Below are 19899 nucleotides of genomic sequence, written 5' to 3' on the forward strand. Positions count from 1 at the left end.
TGAATGGAGAAATAAGGCACTGTATCTCCTGCAGTGTTCACTACTCTCTAAAGGCATCAAAAGCACTACATGTTTCTTTGCTAATGACTCCCATGTAGTAACTAGCCCCCTTTTAAAAATATCTACCCTGAAGTGTCACAACTGAGTAACCTTCCCTCCACCAAAATCACCATAACCATGTCTTTTAGTTAGTCATTATTTAGTTAGCATATGTTATTTTTCTAATCAACTTGTTGATAGATGTTATTACACACCTCTGAAGCAGGTGGGAGTTGAACCCAGGCCTCTCAGTGCAGGGCTGGGGCACTAAATTGCACCACAAGAGGGCATGTTTTCCTGCAGCTAGTAGTCCCAGGTAATCTCCCATCCAAGTACTAACTTGGCCTGAGTCTGCTAAGCTTCTGAGACCAAATGAGAGCAGACTCATTCAGACTGGTGTGATCATATTGCTCTGCCAATGTATTGGATCCATCTGGATCCCATTGTCATGCCAAGTTATTTATACCTGAACTACAATTGAATGGGAGGTGCTGCAGCTCTTTGGTGACATCTCTAGGCAATATAATGTTAGAACAGCACAGTAACGTAAAGCTGTATTTCTTGTGCAAAATGGTATACAAGTAATAAACACAATTATTAGCCACTATGATTTCTCATTGTATTAAACTATATTTAACTTCTTTAATACTTAAATATAAAGTTAGCTCGAGTTTTTGAAATTTATCATTTGTAATTTAGTTTTTTGATTCTGATACCTAATTTATGTCTATGGGAGAATTCTACACCATTTAAAATTCTACATTATATACAATTACATTGTTCAAGGATCATCATCAGAACTGTTTTGCTTACTAAACATTTTATTTTGTATATTTCCCAAATTTTCATGGATAGAAACACACCAAAAAATGAGGATACGATGAATCTGCTCCAGCCATAAAATGTAAGAGCAAAAGATCAGTCAGTCCATTGTATCTGCTCTACTATTCGATGAGATCATGACTGATCAAATAATCCTCAAATCCACTTCCCTATCTTATTTCAGAGCCTTACTTATTTAAAAACTCCATTTCAGCCTCGTATATACTTAATGGCCCTCTACTTTAAAGAATTCCACAGGTTCACCACACTCAGAGAAGAAATGCCTCCTCACCTCTGTTTTAAAGGAGTGACCCCTTATGCTGACATTATGCCTTCTGATCCTAGACTCTCCCATGTGGGGAACCATCTTTCCACATCTACCCTGTGAAGTCCTCTAAGAAACTTGCATGTTTCAATAAGGTCGCCTTTCATTTCTTCTTTATTCTAACAAATACAGACCCACTCTATTCAACCTTTCTTCAGAAGGCAATCCTTCCAAAACTTGCGTCAGCCAAGTGAATTTTCCTTGGACTGTCTCCAATGTGACTATATCTTTCCTTAAATTAGGGCCCAAAACTGTCCAGAGTATTTCAGCTGTGGTCTGACTGATGCCTTTTATAGTTTTAGCAAAGATCCCTACTTTTATACTCTATCTCCTTTGAAAGAAAGGCCAACATTCCATTTGCCTGTCCTATTACTATTACTTGCTGAACTTGGATTCTAGCTTTCAGTGATTCATGGATGAGGACTCCTAAATCTGTTTTCTCCATATCTTTCAGCAGTCTTTCTCCATTTAAGTACTATTCGGTGCCTTTATTCTTCCTGCTAAAGTACACAACCTCACATTTCCCTACATTATAATCCAACTACCAAGTTTTTGTCAATTCACTTAAGCTGTCTGTATCCCTCTGCAGACTGTATGTGTCATTCTTATCAATTGCCTTCTCATCTATTTCATGTCATGGGCAAACTTGGCAATAGTACATACATTCAAGATATTAATATATAGTGAATCATTGTGGCCCAACACTGATCCCTATGACACCACTAATTAAAAGATTCCATCCAGGAAATATCGGGAAGAGCTTAAACCTGTCTTCTATTAGATAGCCAATCCTTTAACCATGCTAACATATTGCCCTGGCACCAATGGCTCTTATTAAGTAGCCTAATATGCGGTACCTTATCAAAAGACATCACATTTTACTAAATATTTTAGAAAATACTGTATCCATTAAAAACCCAGCAGTAGTAAATTTATTACAAGCTAAGCAATAAACAATGGGAGATTAATCATTATGGTAGGAGATGGATTCACAGATGCTTGGGCAAATGGCTATTATTTATGATAATTAATCGTGAGTGATGGATGTTGAAGGTTGTGGTATCATAATCCTACTTAATAGGTTCTCAATAAAGTTATGGCAAAAGATAATTTAAAATTTTACAAACATTGACTACAGTATATCTGGCCAGATTTGGAAGAACAACCATTTTAGAATGTGAGCCAAAATTCTTCGTCTGCAATCTTATTAATGTTCAGAATCAACAATGAACTCATTTTCCACTCGACAGTTTTATTTTTCTAGAAGCTTTAGTAACAACAGACTCAATCTGTTCCTTATTTTCCACACTTCTTTAAGAGCTGACAACTATTGATCTTTCAAATTTCCAGATGTCCATCCTCCCAAGCTAATACTTTCACAAATAGCAAGCAACTTATGTTTAAAATTAACCAGCAATGCAGAAAACAAAAAAAAAGCCACTAGCCTTGTATTTCAGAATGATCATAATGCAATTTAATTTGTACAAACTTGTTGAACAATTAAATGTTGATGTCTTCCCTTAACTCACCCACACTTAGCCCTCAAAATGAAGGCTCCCTTGCACAATGCATCACATGATAAAGGAAAAAGAAATTAGCCCTTTCAATCCTGCAAAGTCCTCCTTACTAACACATGGGAATCGAGAGCTGTCTCAAAGACTAGTAAAGCAACAGCCTGACATACTCATATTCACAGAATCACACGTTACAGACAATGCCCCAGATACCACCATCCCTGGACATGTGCTGTCCCACTAGCTGGACAGACTCAGCAAGTGTGGCAGCACAGTGGTACACATATGGAAGGGAGCTGCCCCAGGCTTCCTCAACATTGACGGTGGACCTGATAAACTCTCATGGCTTCAGGTTAAACACAGGCAAGGAAATCTCCTGTTGATTATCAAGTATCATCCTTCCTGGACGGTACCTTGAGGTTTATAAATTGCTGCAGGGGACTGATGAACAGATGTTCCCCATTGTGAGACAGTCTAGAACAAGAGGTCATAAATATAGAGTAAGTGGAGGTAGGTTCAAAACTGAGATGAGGAGAATCTCCTTCTCTCAGAGGATTGTGAATCTGTGGAACTTACAACCCCAGAATGCAGAGGAGGCAGAAGATTCTGATGAAAACCAGGATAAATGGCAATGGGGAGCAGGCAGGAAAGTAGATTTGAGACCAGGATAAGCCATGATCATGTTACATGCTGATTGACATGAACAGTTGAATTCCTTACTCCTGGTCCTTATTCCTTTGTTCTTCAGCTGATGAATCAGTATTCCTCCATGATGAACAACATTTGGAGTTGGAATCAAGGGTAACAAAGATGTAAAATGTACTCTGGGTGGGGTTTCCAATGTCCATCACCAAGAGTGGCTCGGCAGTAGCACTACTGATTTAGCTGGTTGGATCCTCAAGGACAGAGCCCCTAGACTGGGTCTGCAGCAATGAGGGAGCCAACAAAGGAGAGAAACATACATGACATACATCCTTACCAAGAATATTGGTAAGAGTGACCACCGTATAGTCCTTGTGGAGCTGAAGTCTCTCCTTCACATTGAGAGTATTCCCCATTGTGTTGTGTGGCATTATTACCATGCTAAATGGGACAGACTTCATACAGACCTAGAAACTCAAGATTGCAGGTCATCAACAGCTGTACAACTGCTCCCCATTGCCCTTTGATCTGTAACCTTGTATCCTGGCAGATTCCCCCACTCAACCCTTACCATCAAATCAGGGGATCAACCTTGCTTTGATTCAGAGTATAAGAGGGAATGCCAGGAGCAGAACCAGGCACACCTAAGGATGAAGAGTCAACCTGCTGAAGCTACCAAACAGGACTACCAGCAAGTCAAACTGCATAAGCAGCAAATGATAGACAAAGCTAAGCGATCCCACAGCCACTGGATTAAATCTAGGCTCTGCCATCCTGCCACATCCCATCAAGAATGGTGGTGAACAATTAAACAACACACTGGAGGAGAAGGCTTCACAAATATCCCTATTGTTAATGATGGAAGAGCCAGCACATTAGTGCAAAAGATAAGCCTGAAAATTTTCAGGTAATACTCAGCCAGAAGTGTTGAGTGGATGATCTATCTCATCCTCCTCCAGTGGTCCCCAGCATCACAGATACCAGTCTTCACCCAATTTGATTCACTCCACATGATAGTAAGGAATGGTTGGAGACACTGGATACTGGAAAAGCTATGGGCCCTATTAAGATTCCAGCAATAATACTGAAGGCTTTTGCTTCAGAACATGCCACTTCCCTCGCCAAGCTCCTCCAGCACAGTTACAACACTGGCATCTACCCTACAATGTGGAAAATTGCCCAGGTGTGTCCTGTACACAAAAAAGCGGGACAAATCCAAATCAGTCAACTACCACCCACACCAGTCTAGTTTCAATAATTCGTAAGGTGATGGAAGGTGTCAACAGAGTGTTATCAAGCAGCACCTGCTCAGCATAACTATGGCATGGCCATTCAGCTCCTGGCCTCATCACAGTCTTGGTTCATATATAGACAAAAGAGCTGAATTCCAGAGGTGAGGTGAGAGTGACAGCCCTTGTCATCAAGGCTGCATTCAACTATGTGTGACATCAAGGAGCCCAAGGAAAACTGGAATCAATGGGTGTCAGGAGCAAACTCCCTGCCGGTGGGAGACATATCGGGCACATAGGAAAATGATTGCGGTTATTGAGATCTCAACTCCAGGACATCTCTGCAGGAGTTCCTCGGGGTATTGTCCTAGGCCCAGCCATCTTCAGCTGCATCACTAATGACCTTCATAATGTCAGAAGTGGGGATGTTTGCCAATGATTGCACAATGTTCAGCACCATTCACAACTCCTCAGATACTGAACATGTTCAAATGCAGTAAGTTATGGACAATAGCCAGGCTTGGGCTGTCAAATGGCAGGTTATTTCCATTACCAACAAGATGATCTGACTACTGCCCTTTGACATTCAATGGTATTACCATCACTGAATCCCCACTATTAATTTATTGGGGCTTATTTTTAACCAAAAATGCAACTGGACTCATTGCATAAACACAGTAGCTACAAGTGCAGGTCAGAAACTAGGAATGTAGTCAGTAACTCATCTCCTTACTCCCCAGAGCCTGCCCACCATCTGCAAGGAGTTTGATGGAATACTCCCCAACTTGCCTGGATAATTGTAGCTTCAATAATACTCAAGAAGCTTGACACTATCCAGGGCAAAGCAGCTCAATTGTTTGGCATTACATCCATGAGCATTCATTCCCTTCACCACTGATGTTCACTATCAGCAGTGTATACTATCTATAAGGTGCACTGCAGAAATTCACCAAACATCCTTAGACAGCACCTTCTAAACCGCCAACCACTTCATCTAGATGGACAAGGGCAGCAAATACATGGCAACACCACCACCTTCAAGTTTCCCTCCAAGCCACTCACCACCCTGACTTGGAAATATATCATTGTTTCTTCACTGTCATTGGGTCAAAATCCTGGAATTTCCTCCCTAAGAGCTTTGTGGGTTGACCTACAGCAGTTCAAGAAAGAAGCTCACCACCACCTTCTCAAGCGCCACTAGGTGGGCTATAAATGCTGGCTTGCCAGCGATGTCCATACCCCATGAACTAATTTTAAAAACTCTCCAGTCCAGATGACTTCCTGGTAAATCCCTCTGTATCCTCTCTAGTGCAATCACATCACTTTTACAATGTGGGGGTTAAGGAAGGTAGTCAGATACAAATTGAGCAAGGGGCTACAGAATTTGCTGAGGGGACTGAAAATGTTGTCTTTTTTTATTTTTAAATAATGAATTGGCTATCATCATTTTGAAGGTAAAACTCCGAATGAAGTCACAGGTTCTAAACCAAATAAACACTCCACTCATCCACTTTATTGCCCCATTGGTGGAAGTGAAAATTACCATCATAATGTTTATCAAGCAGTTAAACTTACCCAGCTGCTTAAGCTTAATATTTTAACTACTGATGACTAATACGGCACTCTTAATTATAATACAATAAATATGTTTTGCTAAAACATAGGAACATCCAACATGTCTGAATGTTGAAGTGTTAGAATTAAAATTATATATAATTTTCTCCCTAAGGGCATTATGGGTCTGTATACAGCATATGGACTGCAGCAGTTCAAGAAAGTAGCTTACCACTACCTTCTCAAGGGCAAATAAGGACAGGCAATGAATGCTGGCCTAGCATGCAACACCCAAGTCCAGCAAGTAAATTAAAAAATACATTGAAAATAATATGTCTTTAATTTTCTTACAGAGGTAAAAAGTTATGAATCGCCTTTTGGATCAAAAGTTCGTGATCATGCATGTGTTGAAAGCATGAGGGACATTGTATTAAGGGACAGAGGTCGTCCTGAAATCCCCAGCAACTGGCTGGTACACAAAGTAAGTATGAAATAGAATTGAGTGTTAGCTCTGATAATATAAGCTGTCTTTGTTAATATAACATAGCATTTTAGTGATTTAACAACTACAGAACAAATAGCAGTATCATTCGCTAACTGAGAGCATTGTTTTTCTTTATATCAAGGAAAGGACAATATTAATTATACCTTTTTAGAATCAATATGCTTCTTCTTACACAGACAATTTCACTATTTAACTAATTCATTAGGTTTCTTTCTCATTCAGAAAACATGATAATCGCAGACCACCACTAAACAAATTTGTTAAAATTATTCTCTATAAAATCAATGCTTTTCCTTTTTTTACTGTTATGTTTTTAAAGTCGAGGACCTGCTAAATGGTAAAATCCCTAACTGATTGCCATTTACTATACAGGTTGTTGCTCGGTATTATTCAGTTTAGAGTGCTTTCTGATGGTGATAAACTAAAGACCACTCTTTGGATCACAATCCACCAGAAATAACTGGGTAAATTTATCTAACACATTGAAAAGAATCCTATTTGAGGAAGCAGACTTTAAACAATTGAAATGCAGGCCCTGACTTTCGCTCGCAGGTCAGATGCACAGAGCAGGCAGAAATCCTAGATCTGCAGACCTGACCTTCCAGATATTCCCATTTTTGGCCCAGGGATGGGGAGTGCAGGTTGAGATGGGATGGATGGAAATCCTACCTCTGGGCTCTAATACTGTGATGAAAGTATAAAAGATGAAGCATAAAACATGAAAAATGTGTTGCTGGAAAAGCGTAGCAGGTCAGGCAGCATCCAAAGAGCAGGAGAATTGACGTTTCGGGCATAAGCAAGGATGCCTTCCTTGAAGAAGCTCTCTTCCTCCCTCTACAAGGATTTCAGTGAGTCCCTCTCTCACTGCACCCCCCAGGTCATCTCCTCTGCCCTGAAGCTCTTCAGCCACGTCCTCAAACAGACTCGCGACCACAGCCACATCTCGAAGGGCTTATGCCCGAAATGTCGATTCTCCTGCTCCTTGGATGCTGCCTGACCTGCTGCGCTTTTCCAGCAACACATTTTTCAGCTCTGATCTCCAGCATCTGCAGTCCTCACTTTCTCCTAGAAGCATAAAACATGCCCATCTGCCCATCCCCCATGATTCCTCATATCCCTTGCAGGGCTCTCCGCCTCTAAACATCGCCAAGGCCCTTCATAGACACAATACCAAATCATAATCTCTCCCCACCAACATTTGCCCTTTCTTCTCCATGACAACTCATTAAGTATCCACCATTTGCAAGACTCAGGGGGAATGCTGACTGTGTCTATTGATGTTTCCATTATTGGGGGAAAACAATCAACACTCCTTCAACTAATCTCTCATGAAAATAAACATTTCACTTCAGTGCCTAATTACTTAATCCCATATGTAGAGAAACATTTCTATTCTATGAACGGTTGGAGCTATCCATCAAAATCCTCCCTCACGAGGCACCCCAAAATGAAAATGATATAGAAATCAATCACTGCAGCGCAACTCCTGTAATGAATGTGGGAATAGACAGTTTGAATTACCTAGTACCCTTTAAAAACATGTTTGAAGAAATTTGAAAAGAAGTTTTGGTTATTCCAATGAATTTATGCACTTTTTAACTCCAGCATACATTTTGCAATAATCCAAAGTGTGTCTTATCTTGACCAAAGGTGTCCCAACACCAGATTTAAAGGAATACCTTACTCCGAAAGAGGAAAGATATAAAATCTTTTCCCAGCCCTTATCCCTGCTTATCCTTCTTACTCCCATATATATGCTAACCTATATGCCCTCTACCCTCTTCCACAGCTCCATATATCTGCTATGCTAGTCAATGTCCCATACCTATCCCAGTGCTCCTCATACACATATGATATCTTAGTGCTTAGTTCCACTCACCATCTTTCCCTCCTCCTTACCTGCCATGCCAACACATTGGAGTAACAAACAGTGCTATTGCAGACCCCACTATTGGAAAAAAACAACACATTCATAAAAAATAGTCATTTTTTGACAGTGCTCGGCAGGTTGAAGACTATAGAGAGTTCAAGGCATTTAGGTACCTTTTGAACACAATTGTTTCCAAAGTTAATAGTCTCAAAGAGCACCTGACACTAACCCCGCCCCCCCCCTCACTCACACACACAGACAGCTGTTTTTCCTGGAGTGTCGGAGGCTGAGGGGTGACCTTATAGAGGTTTACAAAATTATGTGGAACATGGATAGGATAAATAGACAAAGTCTTTTCCCTGGGGTCAGGGAGTCCAGAACTAGAGGGCATAGGTTTAGGGTGAAAGGGAAAGGATATAAAAGGGCAAGCAGAGAGATGTGCATGTATGGAATGAGCTGCTAGGGGAAGTGGTGTAATTGCAGCATTTAAAAGGCATCTGGATGAGTATATGAATAGGAAGGGTTTAGAGGGATATGGACCAGGTGTTGGCAAATGGAACTAGATTAGGTTAGGATATCTGGTCAGCATGGACGAGTTGGACCAAAGGATCTATTTCTGTACTGTACATTTCTATGACTCTAAAAATATGAAGTGTTTTTGAAATAACTTAACAGAATCCAGTATTCTTTCACCAAGTCAACTTTTATTCAAACATGGAGAGTCCTTGACACTGATCCAGCTCCCCCAGTGTAAAGAGGACATCTGACAGTCCTTTTTTTTTTCATTTTTTTACTTCAGCTCAGAATGAATGGGATATCTGACAGCCCTGTTTGTTTTTGCTCTTAGAGTGAACAGACTTTTCTTTTTTTTGCAGTGCCCTTGTCTCCTGTTTTTTTTAATAACTCCCACACTACCGCCTCACTGTGGTAGTGCTTATTTTTTTCCCCAGCACCCATGGTGTGTGTGTGCAGATGTGAGACACATAAGGTGTACGAATCTTTATTCAATTTCCACAGTACTTATCTTTTTTTTACCTGAGTGGCCAGTGACAAGCACTGCCCTTCACATTGCTGTTTATCTTTTTTTTCTTAATGGGCAATGCTGTGTGAATCTCCTATTTATTTTTTTTCTTTTTTTTCCCTTTCTCTCTTTTTTAACCCCCACACTATCACCTAACCGCGGTAGTGCTTATTTTTTCCCCCAGCACCCATGGTGTGTGTGTGCAGGTGTGAGACATAGTGAAAGACACAAAGTGCACGAATCTTTATTCAATTTCCATAGTCCTTTTCTTTTTTTTTCTCTTTTCTTTTCCTTTTTCCTTTTTTTTAACCCCCACACTACCGCCTAACTGCAGTAGTGCTTATCTTTCCCCAGCACCCATGGTGTGCGTGTGTACAGCGGTGAAACACAGTGAGAGACACAAAGTGCATGAATCTTTATTCAATTTCCACCACAGTCCTTTTCTTTCTTTTTCTTTCCAGGGTGTTGGTGGACACCGCGTGCTCCTTCTGCAGGGATTCCTGCTACATTTTTTCTTTATCCCCCACACTACTGCCTAACCGCGGTAGTGCTTATTTTTTCCCCAGCACCCTTAGTGTGTGTGCAGGTGTGAGACACAGTGAAAGACACAAAGTGCATGAATCTTTATTCAATTTCCACCACAGTCCTTTTCTTATCTGTCAGCCAGGACTCCCTGATTGGACTAGATTAACAGTGCCAATCTGGCAATGCATATTCTGTGAGGTCCATCTGGCTGACCTCATTACAATCACAATAGCTGTCATGGTTATTATTTAACAAGGAATGAAATTCTAAAAAAGTACTCAGCCTATACTTCAGTGAGAAGAATAGGATCAATTACATTAATGTTCATTTTCTCCATTTCATTCTTTTAATATCAGAGAGATGAGGCTCCACATGCTTTCCAAAAAAGCTTAAGAACTCACGAGAGAATAATATTCAGAGGGAGTGACTTCCACATATTATAATGATTACATTCATATTCTGCAGCACGAGGGTACCTGATTGGCTAGTTTGCCATATTGGGAGAGGTGTGGTTCCTATTGTTTCAAACAATTCCCTGCATGAAAATATGACTTAAAAGACTATCTCCTTGGGGTTATAAAACAGATAAAATGAATAATAATTTTCTTCTGCCAAAAATATATGAAGGAAGTGTTCCCTCACATGATTCTTCCTTCTTTAAGACACTTATTTCAAAATTTTAACTTTTGAATCCAGGTACTGACATTCACCGGAAGGTTCCTATATTAAAACTGGCTTCCTTCGTCCAATGGCAGAAAAACAGGTTCATAATTTCATTGATCCGTGATTTCAATGTAAAAATAAGGAAGCATTTTAATAACATTTAAATGTGGGTAGTTGGCTTCAAAACACTGGGATCGGAACTATTCAAGTGTTTTTGAATAAGACAGAAAATGCTTTAGCACCTCAACAGATCTCTCAGTATTTGTGGAGAGAAAAAGACAATTAATGTTTCAAGTCCAGCAATCCTCAACTCTGACAAAGTCACATTTGATTCGAAACATTAACTGTTTTTCTCTCCACAGATAATGTCAGACCGGCTGAGTTTCTCCAACATTTTCTATCTTTGTTTCAGATCTTCAGAGCCTACAGTTCTTTGTTTTAGTTTTGTCTTTAAGAGTCTGCTTTATGGTAATTATTTAGCTTATGTCAGTAAAACGTAAGCAAAATGCTTTAAGTTTGTTGAGTCATAAACTGAATAACTAATTATTGTGATATGATCAATGAATTTAACTGCACAATCTAGAATTAATGACAATTGCTTTTTTAAACAGATGCAACTAAAATTAAGTAGTAGCCATAAGTGAATATATTGCTATTAGTTTTATTACATTGTAGTGACTGCCATATATTTTTATTCTTCCTTGTCTAGGGCATGCATTTCCTTTGTGACACGATTGTAGAATGTTGGGATCATGATCCTGAGGCTCGTCTTACTGCACATTGTGTGGCTGAGAGAGTTAATATGATAGTACAAATGAACTGTGAAGATTTTCTTAATAACAATACAAGCAGTGAAGCAAGCAAGGAAGGAGGTTCTAATGTCTCAGATTTCAGAAACCCTGCTGAACATAAAAGTATCGAACTAGTCACGGATCAGTGAAAAAAAATTCAAGCATCAAGAGGAGCAAATATTTTGGTCTTTTTGTACATGAAAAATCACATGACTGAATTCCAAAATAAAAAGAGGATGTCCTATGAATAAAGCTGCATTGATATGATGCATTATCGATAACTTTATTTGATGAGGACAATCTGTTTTACAGAGGACTGCAGATAAGTGCACACTTTATCTAAACAGAACTTCAGGCAGTGCATTGAACTACAACTACATAACATTATGACTGAATCAGAATATCTGTATAATTGTTTTGATAAAGTGTGATGACATTTTTTGTGGATTGTGGAAATCATCCCAACATGACAAAATTGTTGGAAATGTGACAATACAGTATTTTAATAACTTTTTCTCATATTTGCTGAAAAAGATTATACTACAATTTGCATATGTATAATGGTATTTTGTGGTACTAAAGATTAATACATTTGTTGAAAGTTATTATATGAAATTCCTGATATTTCATATGTCGATTCACATCAGCAGGAAAAAAAATGTTGGAGAAACTTGAGGAACTAATATCTATCAAATGCCCAGGACTTGATAGCCTACATGCTCGTGCTCATAAAGAAACTAAGAGAGTGCATGCACTGATTATAGTTTTTCAAACTTCCCTAGAATCTATAATGGCTCCAGCAGCGTAAAAATCTAACTTTGCTATTCAAAAAAAGAAGCGAGGGAGTAAATGATGAGTTACAGGCCAGTTAATCTGAAATCAGCAAAATGCTGGAATTGATCATCAAAGAAGTCTTAATAACACAGTCTGATAATGCTACGGTTTCTAAGTCATAGTGGATTTACGAAAGGGAAATCATGTTTTGATAAACATGCATTTTTTGAGGACATAACCATTATATTACCAAATGATATACAAAAAGATAGAGTTGAGGGTAACATTTTAGCAGGGATGGAGGAATGGTTAACAAAAGATGAGCAGAGAGTGGACATAAACTGGACATTTCAGGGTGACACGTTGTAACTAGTGGAGTGCTACAACTGTAGCCTCAGCTGTTTGCAATTAATAATAATAATCACTTTGAAGTAGAGACAGAATAATTGATCCAAGTTTGCTGACAACATGAAGCAAGTAGGAACACTAGTTGTGAGGAGGACCCAGAGGCTGCAAAATGTTATTAACAGTTTACAGGAATAGGCATCAGAATGGCATTTTATTCTTTTTGCTAGGAAGAAGAAATGATGAATTTTTTTTTAAAAAAGGCGTGAACCTCAAATGTTCATTGAGAGAGAGATTTAGGTACACTTGGAAAAGAAATACAAAGTTAAGATGTGTTTAGCAAGCAATCAGAAAGCAAATAGCACGTAGGCCTTTATTGCAAAGGGATTGGAGTTAGGGTAAGGATGTTTTGCTACAGTTGTGTGTACTTTGGGGAGACCAAACTGTGCACCAGTTTGCTCCCCATATCCAAGGTATATGGAATGAGCTGCCAGAGGAAGTGTTGGAGGCTGGTACAATTAAATTTAAAAGGCATCAGCATGATTATATGAATAGGAAGGACTCAAAGGCATATGGACAAAATGCTGGATAATGGAACTAGATTAATTTAGGATATCTGGTCAGCCTGGACGAGTTGGACCAAAGGGTCTGTTTCCGTGCTGTACTACTCCATGACTACATGACTCTGTATATTTTCCTTCAAGGTAAAAACAATGACTGCAGATGCTGAAAACCAAATACTGGATTAGTGGTGCTGGAAGAGCACAGCAGTTCAGGCAGCATCCAACGAGCAGCAAAATCGATGCTATTCCTGATGAAGGGCTTTTGCCCGAAACGTCGATTTCGCTGCTCGTTGGATGCTGCCTGAACTGCTGTGCTCTTCCAGCACCACTAATCCAATATTTTCCTTCAAGCCTATACAATAAGTGTTTATTTCAAAAAGCATACAACCGAAAAAGGCAAATTACATTGAAAATGCAGAAATGAGCTTGGTCATCTGGAGAGATCAGGAGATTCCAAATCTTCTCTTCAAAGTTGCTTCTCTGTTGAAACATAATTTCTCCATTTCAAGCTGATAAATTCCCTGCATTTATTCCCTGTGGGAGTGACTCTGGCTCCATGTCAGAAATATGTTATTTTCACTATGGTTGGCATTTGCCAACCTTGTCTCAAATACTGAGTTTGACTCAACATTCTGCTAAAATATACCAGTGACTAATTCAAAGTTTTTTTTCAAAAAATAAAACTTTTTAATAGGTTGCTGAGGGAGTCATAAGATCATTTGTGATCAATACAGTTTAAAGCTGAAATTAAGAGAAGCTTTTGGGCCCTCTGCGACTCCAATACCACCATGATGCATTGATTGTAATCTTGCAAAATTATATGGTTTCTGGAAAAGTCTCAGTATTCTGGAAATCCACAAATACAACAACCCCATTCAAGAAAGTAGGGAGGCAGAAAGCATGAAACTATGCCAGTTAGCCAAAAATCTATAATGAGGAAAATGCTAGAATATATTTTTCAGATAATAGTAGCAGTCATTTAATATTGACAAAACAAAATATACAGACTTAACATAGATTATTGAAAAGGGAAGTAATATTTGACAAATTTCTTGGAGCTCTTTGAGGATGGAACAAATGTAGTGAATAAAGGGAACTGGTAGATGCAGCATAACTGGCTTTCAAAGGACATTTAATAAAGTACCACTTAAAAGTTAAATAAACGAGATCATGTTTTTGTGTTTAACATATTAGCAAGCATACAGAATTGTCTAACAACAGGGAGATAGAAAGTCAGAATAAAAGTAATTTTCAAGTTGGCAAACTATACCTACTAGGGTATTGTAAATATCTGTGCTTGAAATTCAACTATTTACAGGATATTAATTGCTAGGATGCAGGGACAGATTTGCATTGTGGTCAGGTTTGTTAAAGCTAAGACAACAGATGGGAAAGGAAGTTGTAAGGAGGACAGAGTCTGTAAAGGGGTTTGGATAGGTAAAGGGGCAAAAGATTGGCAGATCAAGTATCATGTGAGAAATGTAAAGTCAATTACTGCAGCAGGAAGAGTAGAAAAGTAGGAAATTGTTAAATGTAAAGAAACTGCAGAATGCTGTGTATAGAGAGATCTGTGTACCCTTGTAAATGAACCATGAAACGTTAGCATACAGGTACAGTAAATAATTAAGATGGCAAATGGAATGTTGGCCTTCATCACAAAGGGATAGAATATTATAGAAGCCCAGTTACTGTAAAGGATGTCAGTATGAGATAACAATTAGAGTACTGACTACATTTTAGTCTGCTTATTGAAGGATAGGTGTACTTGAATTGGAGACTGTTCAAAGAAGGCTGTTAGTGGTTTTCTGGGATGAACTGCTATCTTATGTGGAATAGTGTTGCAGACTTGAAGGGCTGAATGGCCTACTCCCATTCCTATTTCTTATGTATCCAGTTCAACAGTGCACTGGGTGATGTATGACTGAACAATACAAACTAGGGAGATGCCACTTTCAATTCATAATTTGTCTTAGCTAGTTAAAGTATTGGTCCTAGGGAATCCTGTTAATTGACTTCAAGATCGTAGAGGAACAGGAAAAGGAAATTGGGAGAGATGCAAGACACTCAACTTTTCATCATCATCCCATCAAACCTATTGGAAGGAGTGGGTGTGGGTGAAGTCAGAATTGGCTCAGGTATAATGCTATCCCAATGTAATGAATGACATGCTAACAATGGCCACTTAAGGAATTAAAAAAAGGAAGATTTAAAATGTTTGCCACACCCAAGTATGAGTCATTGCTTTCAGAATAAACATTAATTATGGGAATGCCCCTTGGTTACTTGATTTTAAAATGAATTTATTTTTTGCTTGAGATGTTCTCAAACTTTAAATTTCAATTATTAAAATAAAACTTTAAAAGATTCTTGCACTGTGTACCAGCTGTTATGGAGATTGTGGTTTCCACAAGTTTAGTTTCAAAGAACAGCACATTGTATAATCTTGCCATTCTCCACCTTTCACCTTGATTTCTGGCTCTGTGATTTGGAGGAGTTTAGGGATGCAGGGCAAGTATCAGCAGTAGGAGTACAAAGACTGCACATTCTTCAAATTAGTGCCTAATGCAGCAATCTGAATAACTTTAGAACATATGGCACTTAGAATGAAACAATTAATAATAGATTAACTTAAACACTAAGCTGCATGTCACAACATAATTACAGGCTAGCTAGAGCACTGTTGTGTTCTCTTCAAATTATACCAAGCTCTGCTGGCAGGAGTGTTTTAGGTTGTGGGATGGGATGGGATTGGATTGGAGGCATGCATGAAGAAAAATGTTACAGCCAAGCAACAGTGGTTCTAAAGCAAAAGATTTTATAACATAAAAACTAAATTGTACCTATGGGAACAGAGACCTGGTACTCCTGCAAAAGGTGCAACACAGCTGAGTGTGAAAATGTGATTTAGAACTCTCTTTTATAGTGTATGAAACACAAACAATTGTTTGTGATTGAATTTTGATTTTTGAATTTAACAGTGCTTGTGCATCGCTTTGTTGTTTTATTTCGATGTGCACATTTGCCTTCTGTACTCCATATAGAGGACATGGCAGTTGGCAAATTTCTTCAGGCCTCCAAAATAGATTTGTTGCTGAAAATATATGGGGTTTCAGTGTACCTAGCTTGTTTTTCTGTGGGAAGATTTAATACTGGCTTGTGATGAATTTCCTTTCCCACTGTGATGATCTAACACATCAGAGAAATCAGATGCAAGCCTGTGCCTCACATCTCATGATGTAATTTACTTACCTACCCTGCAGTATGTCGATTTATCTGCTAGCATGGGTCTTCATTGTATTTCATTCATCAATACAAAGTCATTCACTGGAATTATGCTACATTTGAAAATACTTTTCAAATTCAGAAGCAATTACCTTTTTGTACTTGGTTCCTTATTCAAGTCAAGTTTTTAAAGGAGTTGGCTTAGTTAGGTGATAAAGCACGATCTGGAAGCAAAACCCAAATTCAGTAGGATTGCATTATGTAACAACTGCAAGGTTCTACAATTTTTATTTTGCCAATGATATGATAGCTTCATTATAGTACATATACTACACTATAAATGTAGTTGTGGGTGGCTAAGGAACAGTCACGGTTATAATTTAGTTAAATAGTCTGAGGACTACAGCATTAAAAATAGTTCAAGTAGTTTATCTGGATTCTGAGTCTAACCAGGAGAATTTGTTCAATCCGTACAGGGTTGTCTGTTTATAATCTATACAGTGGCATAAAAATTGGAAAAAAAATAATGATTTAAACAGTAATCAAAGATCTTTGGGCTGAGAGGCATTAGTGTACTATTATTACCATTATGTGATTCATAAATATTATTCAGACCATTGTTTGTATACATGTTGTCTTATATGTTGATTCTTTGAGTAACCAACATAATTAGAGGAATCACAATTAAGTGATAAACCATGGAAATCATGGCTTGTATGCCTTGCTGTTATCTGAATCCTGAGATTTACTTTACTCCATCTGTTTTATATTTTAAAATGATGTAATGGAAAGTCAAAGCTAACTGTTGCTTTGAACTCTATGAACTATTCCTTTTTGAAATTCACATCACATGAGTTTTTTTGGATTAATAATAAAACATGTGTGATTGAAATGGAAAGATCTTCAGTGCCTCAGGGTGTAATATTTTCATTTGTGTACAGTTTAAACTTTTTTTGTTGGTTTTAATTGCTGCTGAGATTTTAATGCAATAAATACATTTCAGCATGTAGCCATAATAGATGAATAGACAAGTTTAGTTTCTAGTGATGCATTAATAAAAATAATTAACTTCCAATGTGCTTTAACAAAAATAATTAACATCGCTAAACCAATAAAACCATTAAAATGAAAGACACAAACAAAAAGTGCTGGAGAAACTCAGCAGGTCTGGCAGCATCCATGGAGAGAGCAACACAGTTAACGTTTCGATTCTAATGACCCTTCATCAGAACTGAAAACAAAGTAGTAGTAGTACTTAAATGGTGAAACTCATGCTGATTACAGGCTGCAGGTGACAGTGGAACAGAGTGAGTCTAAGAGATAGAGTCCAGAGAGAGGAAAAAAGAAAGAGGAAAGCAGACAAAATGATAGCTGTTGATAAGCAAGGGGACAAATAAACGCTGAATGGATGCTAATGGAAAGCGTGCTTTGTTGAAAATGGGTTAGCTATGCTGGAAGCAACATATACAACAACTGAAATTGTTAAACTACATGTTGATGAAGAGATTTTGTTCCTCCAGCTTGCAGTGAGCTCTGCTGGAGCACTGCAACAGCCCTCAGAAGTGCTGGCCAGAGAACACAGCAGTGTATGAAGTGGCAGGCAACTGGAGGCTCAGGGTCATTTTTACGCACAAAGCAAAAGGTGTTCCATAAAGTGGTCATCTAGTCATTACCTCTGTCCACTTTTAGTGGTGGAAGTAACAAATTGGAGGAAGTCCTGGTCAAACTGTATAATGGTGCACAAAGTAATTTTGTTTAAAGCACATCCAGCTCTGATTACCTACAAACAAATGATACATTCAAGCAATAATGACAGCAGAGTCATAAATCAAATCAAGACTCATTGAGCATGGAAGCAAACCCTTTAGTCCAACCCATCCATGCTGACCAAGTTTACCAAGCTAAACCAGCCCCAATTGACTGCATTTGGCCCATTTACCTCAATCTTTCCTATTCACGTACCTGTTCAAATGTCTTTGAAATGTCATTGTACCTGAAAGTAACACTTCCTCTGGCAGTTCATTCCATAAACATTCCCTGTGTGAAAAACTTGCCTCTCAGGTCCCTTTTCAACCTTTCCTCTCTTCCAAACCTATGCCCTCTAGTTTTTAACTCCCCTACCTGAGGGAGAAGGCCTCTGCTCTTTACCTTATCTATGCCCTTCATGAATCTCTATGTCATCCTTCAATCTCTTACACTCTAGGAAAAAAGTCCCAACCTATTCAGCCTCCCCTTAGAACTGAAATGCTCCAGTCCCTGTAACATCCTTGTAAATCTTTACTGTACCCTTTCCAATTTAATAATATCTTTCCAACAGCAGGGCAAATAGAACTGTATACAGTACTCCAAAGGTGGCCTCATCAGTATCCTGTAAGCTGCAAATGATGTCCCAATTCATATACTCAGTGCTCTGAGCAATAAAGGAAAAAATACCAAACACCTTCACCACCCTTTCTGCCTGTGAAGCCACTTTCAAGGCTATGTAACCGAACCCTTAGGTCTCTCTGGGCCCCACTATTAACTGTGTAAGCCCTGCCCTGATTTGTCTTGCCAAAATTTAGCACTTCACATTTATCTAAATTAAACTTCACTTGCCACTCCTCAGCCCATTAGCCCAGCTGATCAAGATCCTGTGGTACTCTGCGATAACCTTCTTCACCGTCCAATATTCCAAAAATGTTGGAGTCATCTGAAAACTTATGAATCATGTTTCCTATATTCTCATTCAAATTATTTATTTAAATGACAAACAACAGTGGACAGTGTATAAGACTCTGGTGCGGCCGCATCTGGAATATTGTGTGCAGTTTTGGTCGCCATACTATAGGAAGGATGTGGAGGCACTGGAACGGGTGCAGAGGAAGTTTACCAGGATGTTGCCTGGTATGGTAGGAAGATCCTATGGAGGAAAGGCTGAGGCACTTGGGGTTGTTTTCATTGGAGAAAAGAAGGTTTAGGGGTGACTTGATAGAGGTGTACAAGATGATTAGGGGGTTAGATAGGGTTGACAGTGAGAACCTTTTTCCACGTATGGAGTCAGCTATTACAAGGGGGCATAGCTTTAAATTAAGGGGGGGTAGATATAGGACTGATGTTAGGGGTAGGTTCTTCACTCAGCGAGTCGTAAGTTCATGGAATGCCCTGCCAGTAGCAGTAGTGGACTCTCCCTCTTTATGGGTATTTAAGCGGGCATTGGATAGGTATATGGAGGATAGTGGGTTAGTGTAGGTTAGGTGGGCTTTGATCGGCGCAACATCGAGGGCCGAAGGGCCTGTACTGCGCTGTATTCTTCTATGTTCTATGACCCAACACTGATCCCTGTGGAATACTATTGGTCATAGGCCTCCAGTCTGTAAAATAATCATCTGTATCCTACCATCAAGCCAATTTTGTATCCAACTGGTTAACTCTCCTTGGATCCCATATGATCTAATTATATTAATGAGTCTAACGTGCAGAACGTTGTTGAAAGCCTTGCTAAAGTTCATGTAGACT

At 38.9% G+C, this 19899-nt stretch overlaps 1 protein-coding gene across 1 annotated transcript in view; it reads left to right on the forward strand.

The window, feature by feature from the left end:
- Positions 1 to 17274, forward strand: part of tgfbr2l (transforming growth factor beta receptor-like) — a 108102-nt gene extending 90828 nt beyond the window's left edge. Inside the window, exons 6-7 of the mRNA XM_072579588.1 lie at positions 6479 to 6606; positions 11419 to 17274. Coding sequence (XP_072435689.1) covers positions 6479 to 6606; positions 11419 to 11649 — 359 coding nt within the window. The 3' untranslated portion in view covers positions 11650 to 17274. The remainder of the gene's footprint in view (positions 1 to 6478; positions 6607 to 11418) is intronic.
- The last annotated feature ends 2625 nt before the right edge of the window (positions 17275 to 19899 follow it).

This window comes from Chiloscyllium punctatum, chromosome 10, assembly GCF_047496795.1.
Source record: "Chiloscyllium punctatum isolate Juve2018m chromosome 10, sChiPun1.3, whole genome shotgun sequence".
In the NCBI taxonomy this organism is placed as follows: Eukaryota; Metazoa; Chordata; class Chondrichthyes; order Orectolobiformes; family Hemiscylliidae; genus Chiloscyllium; species Chiloscyllium punctatum.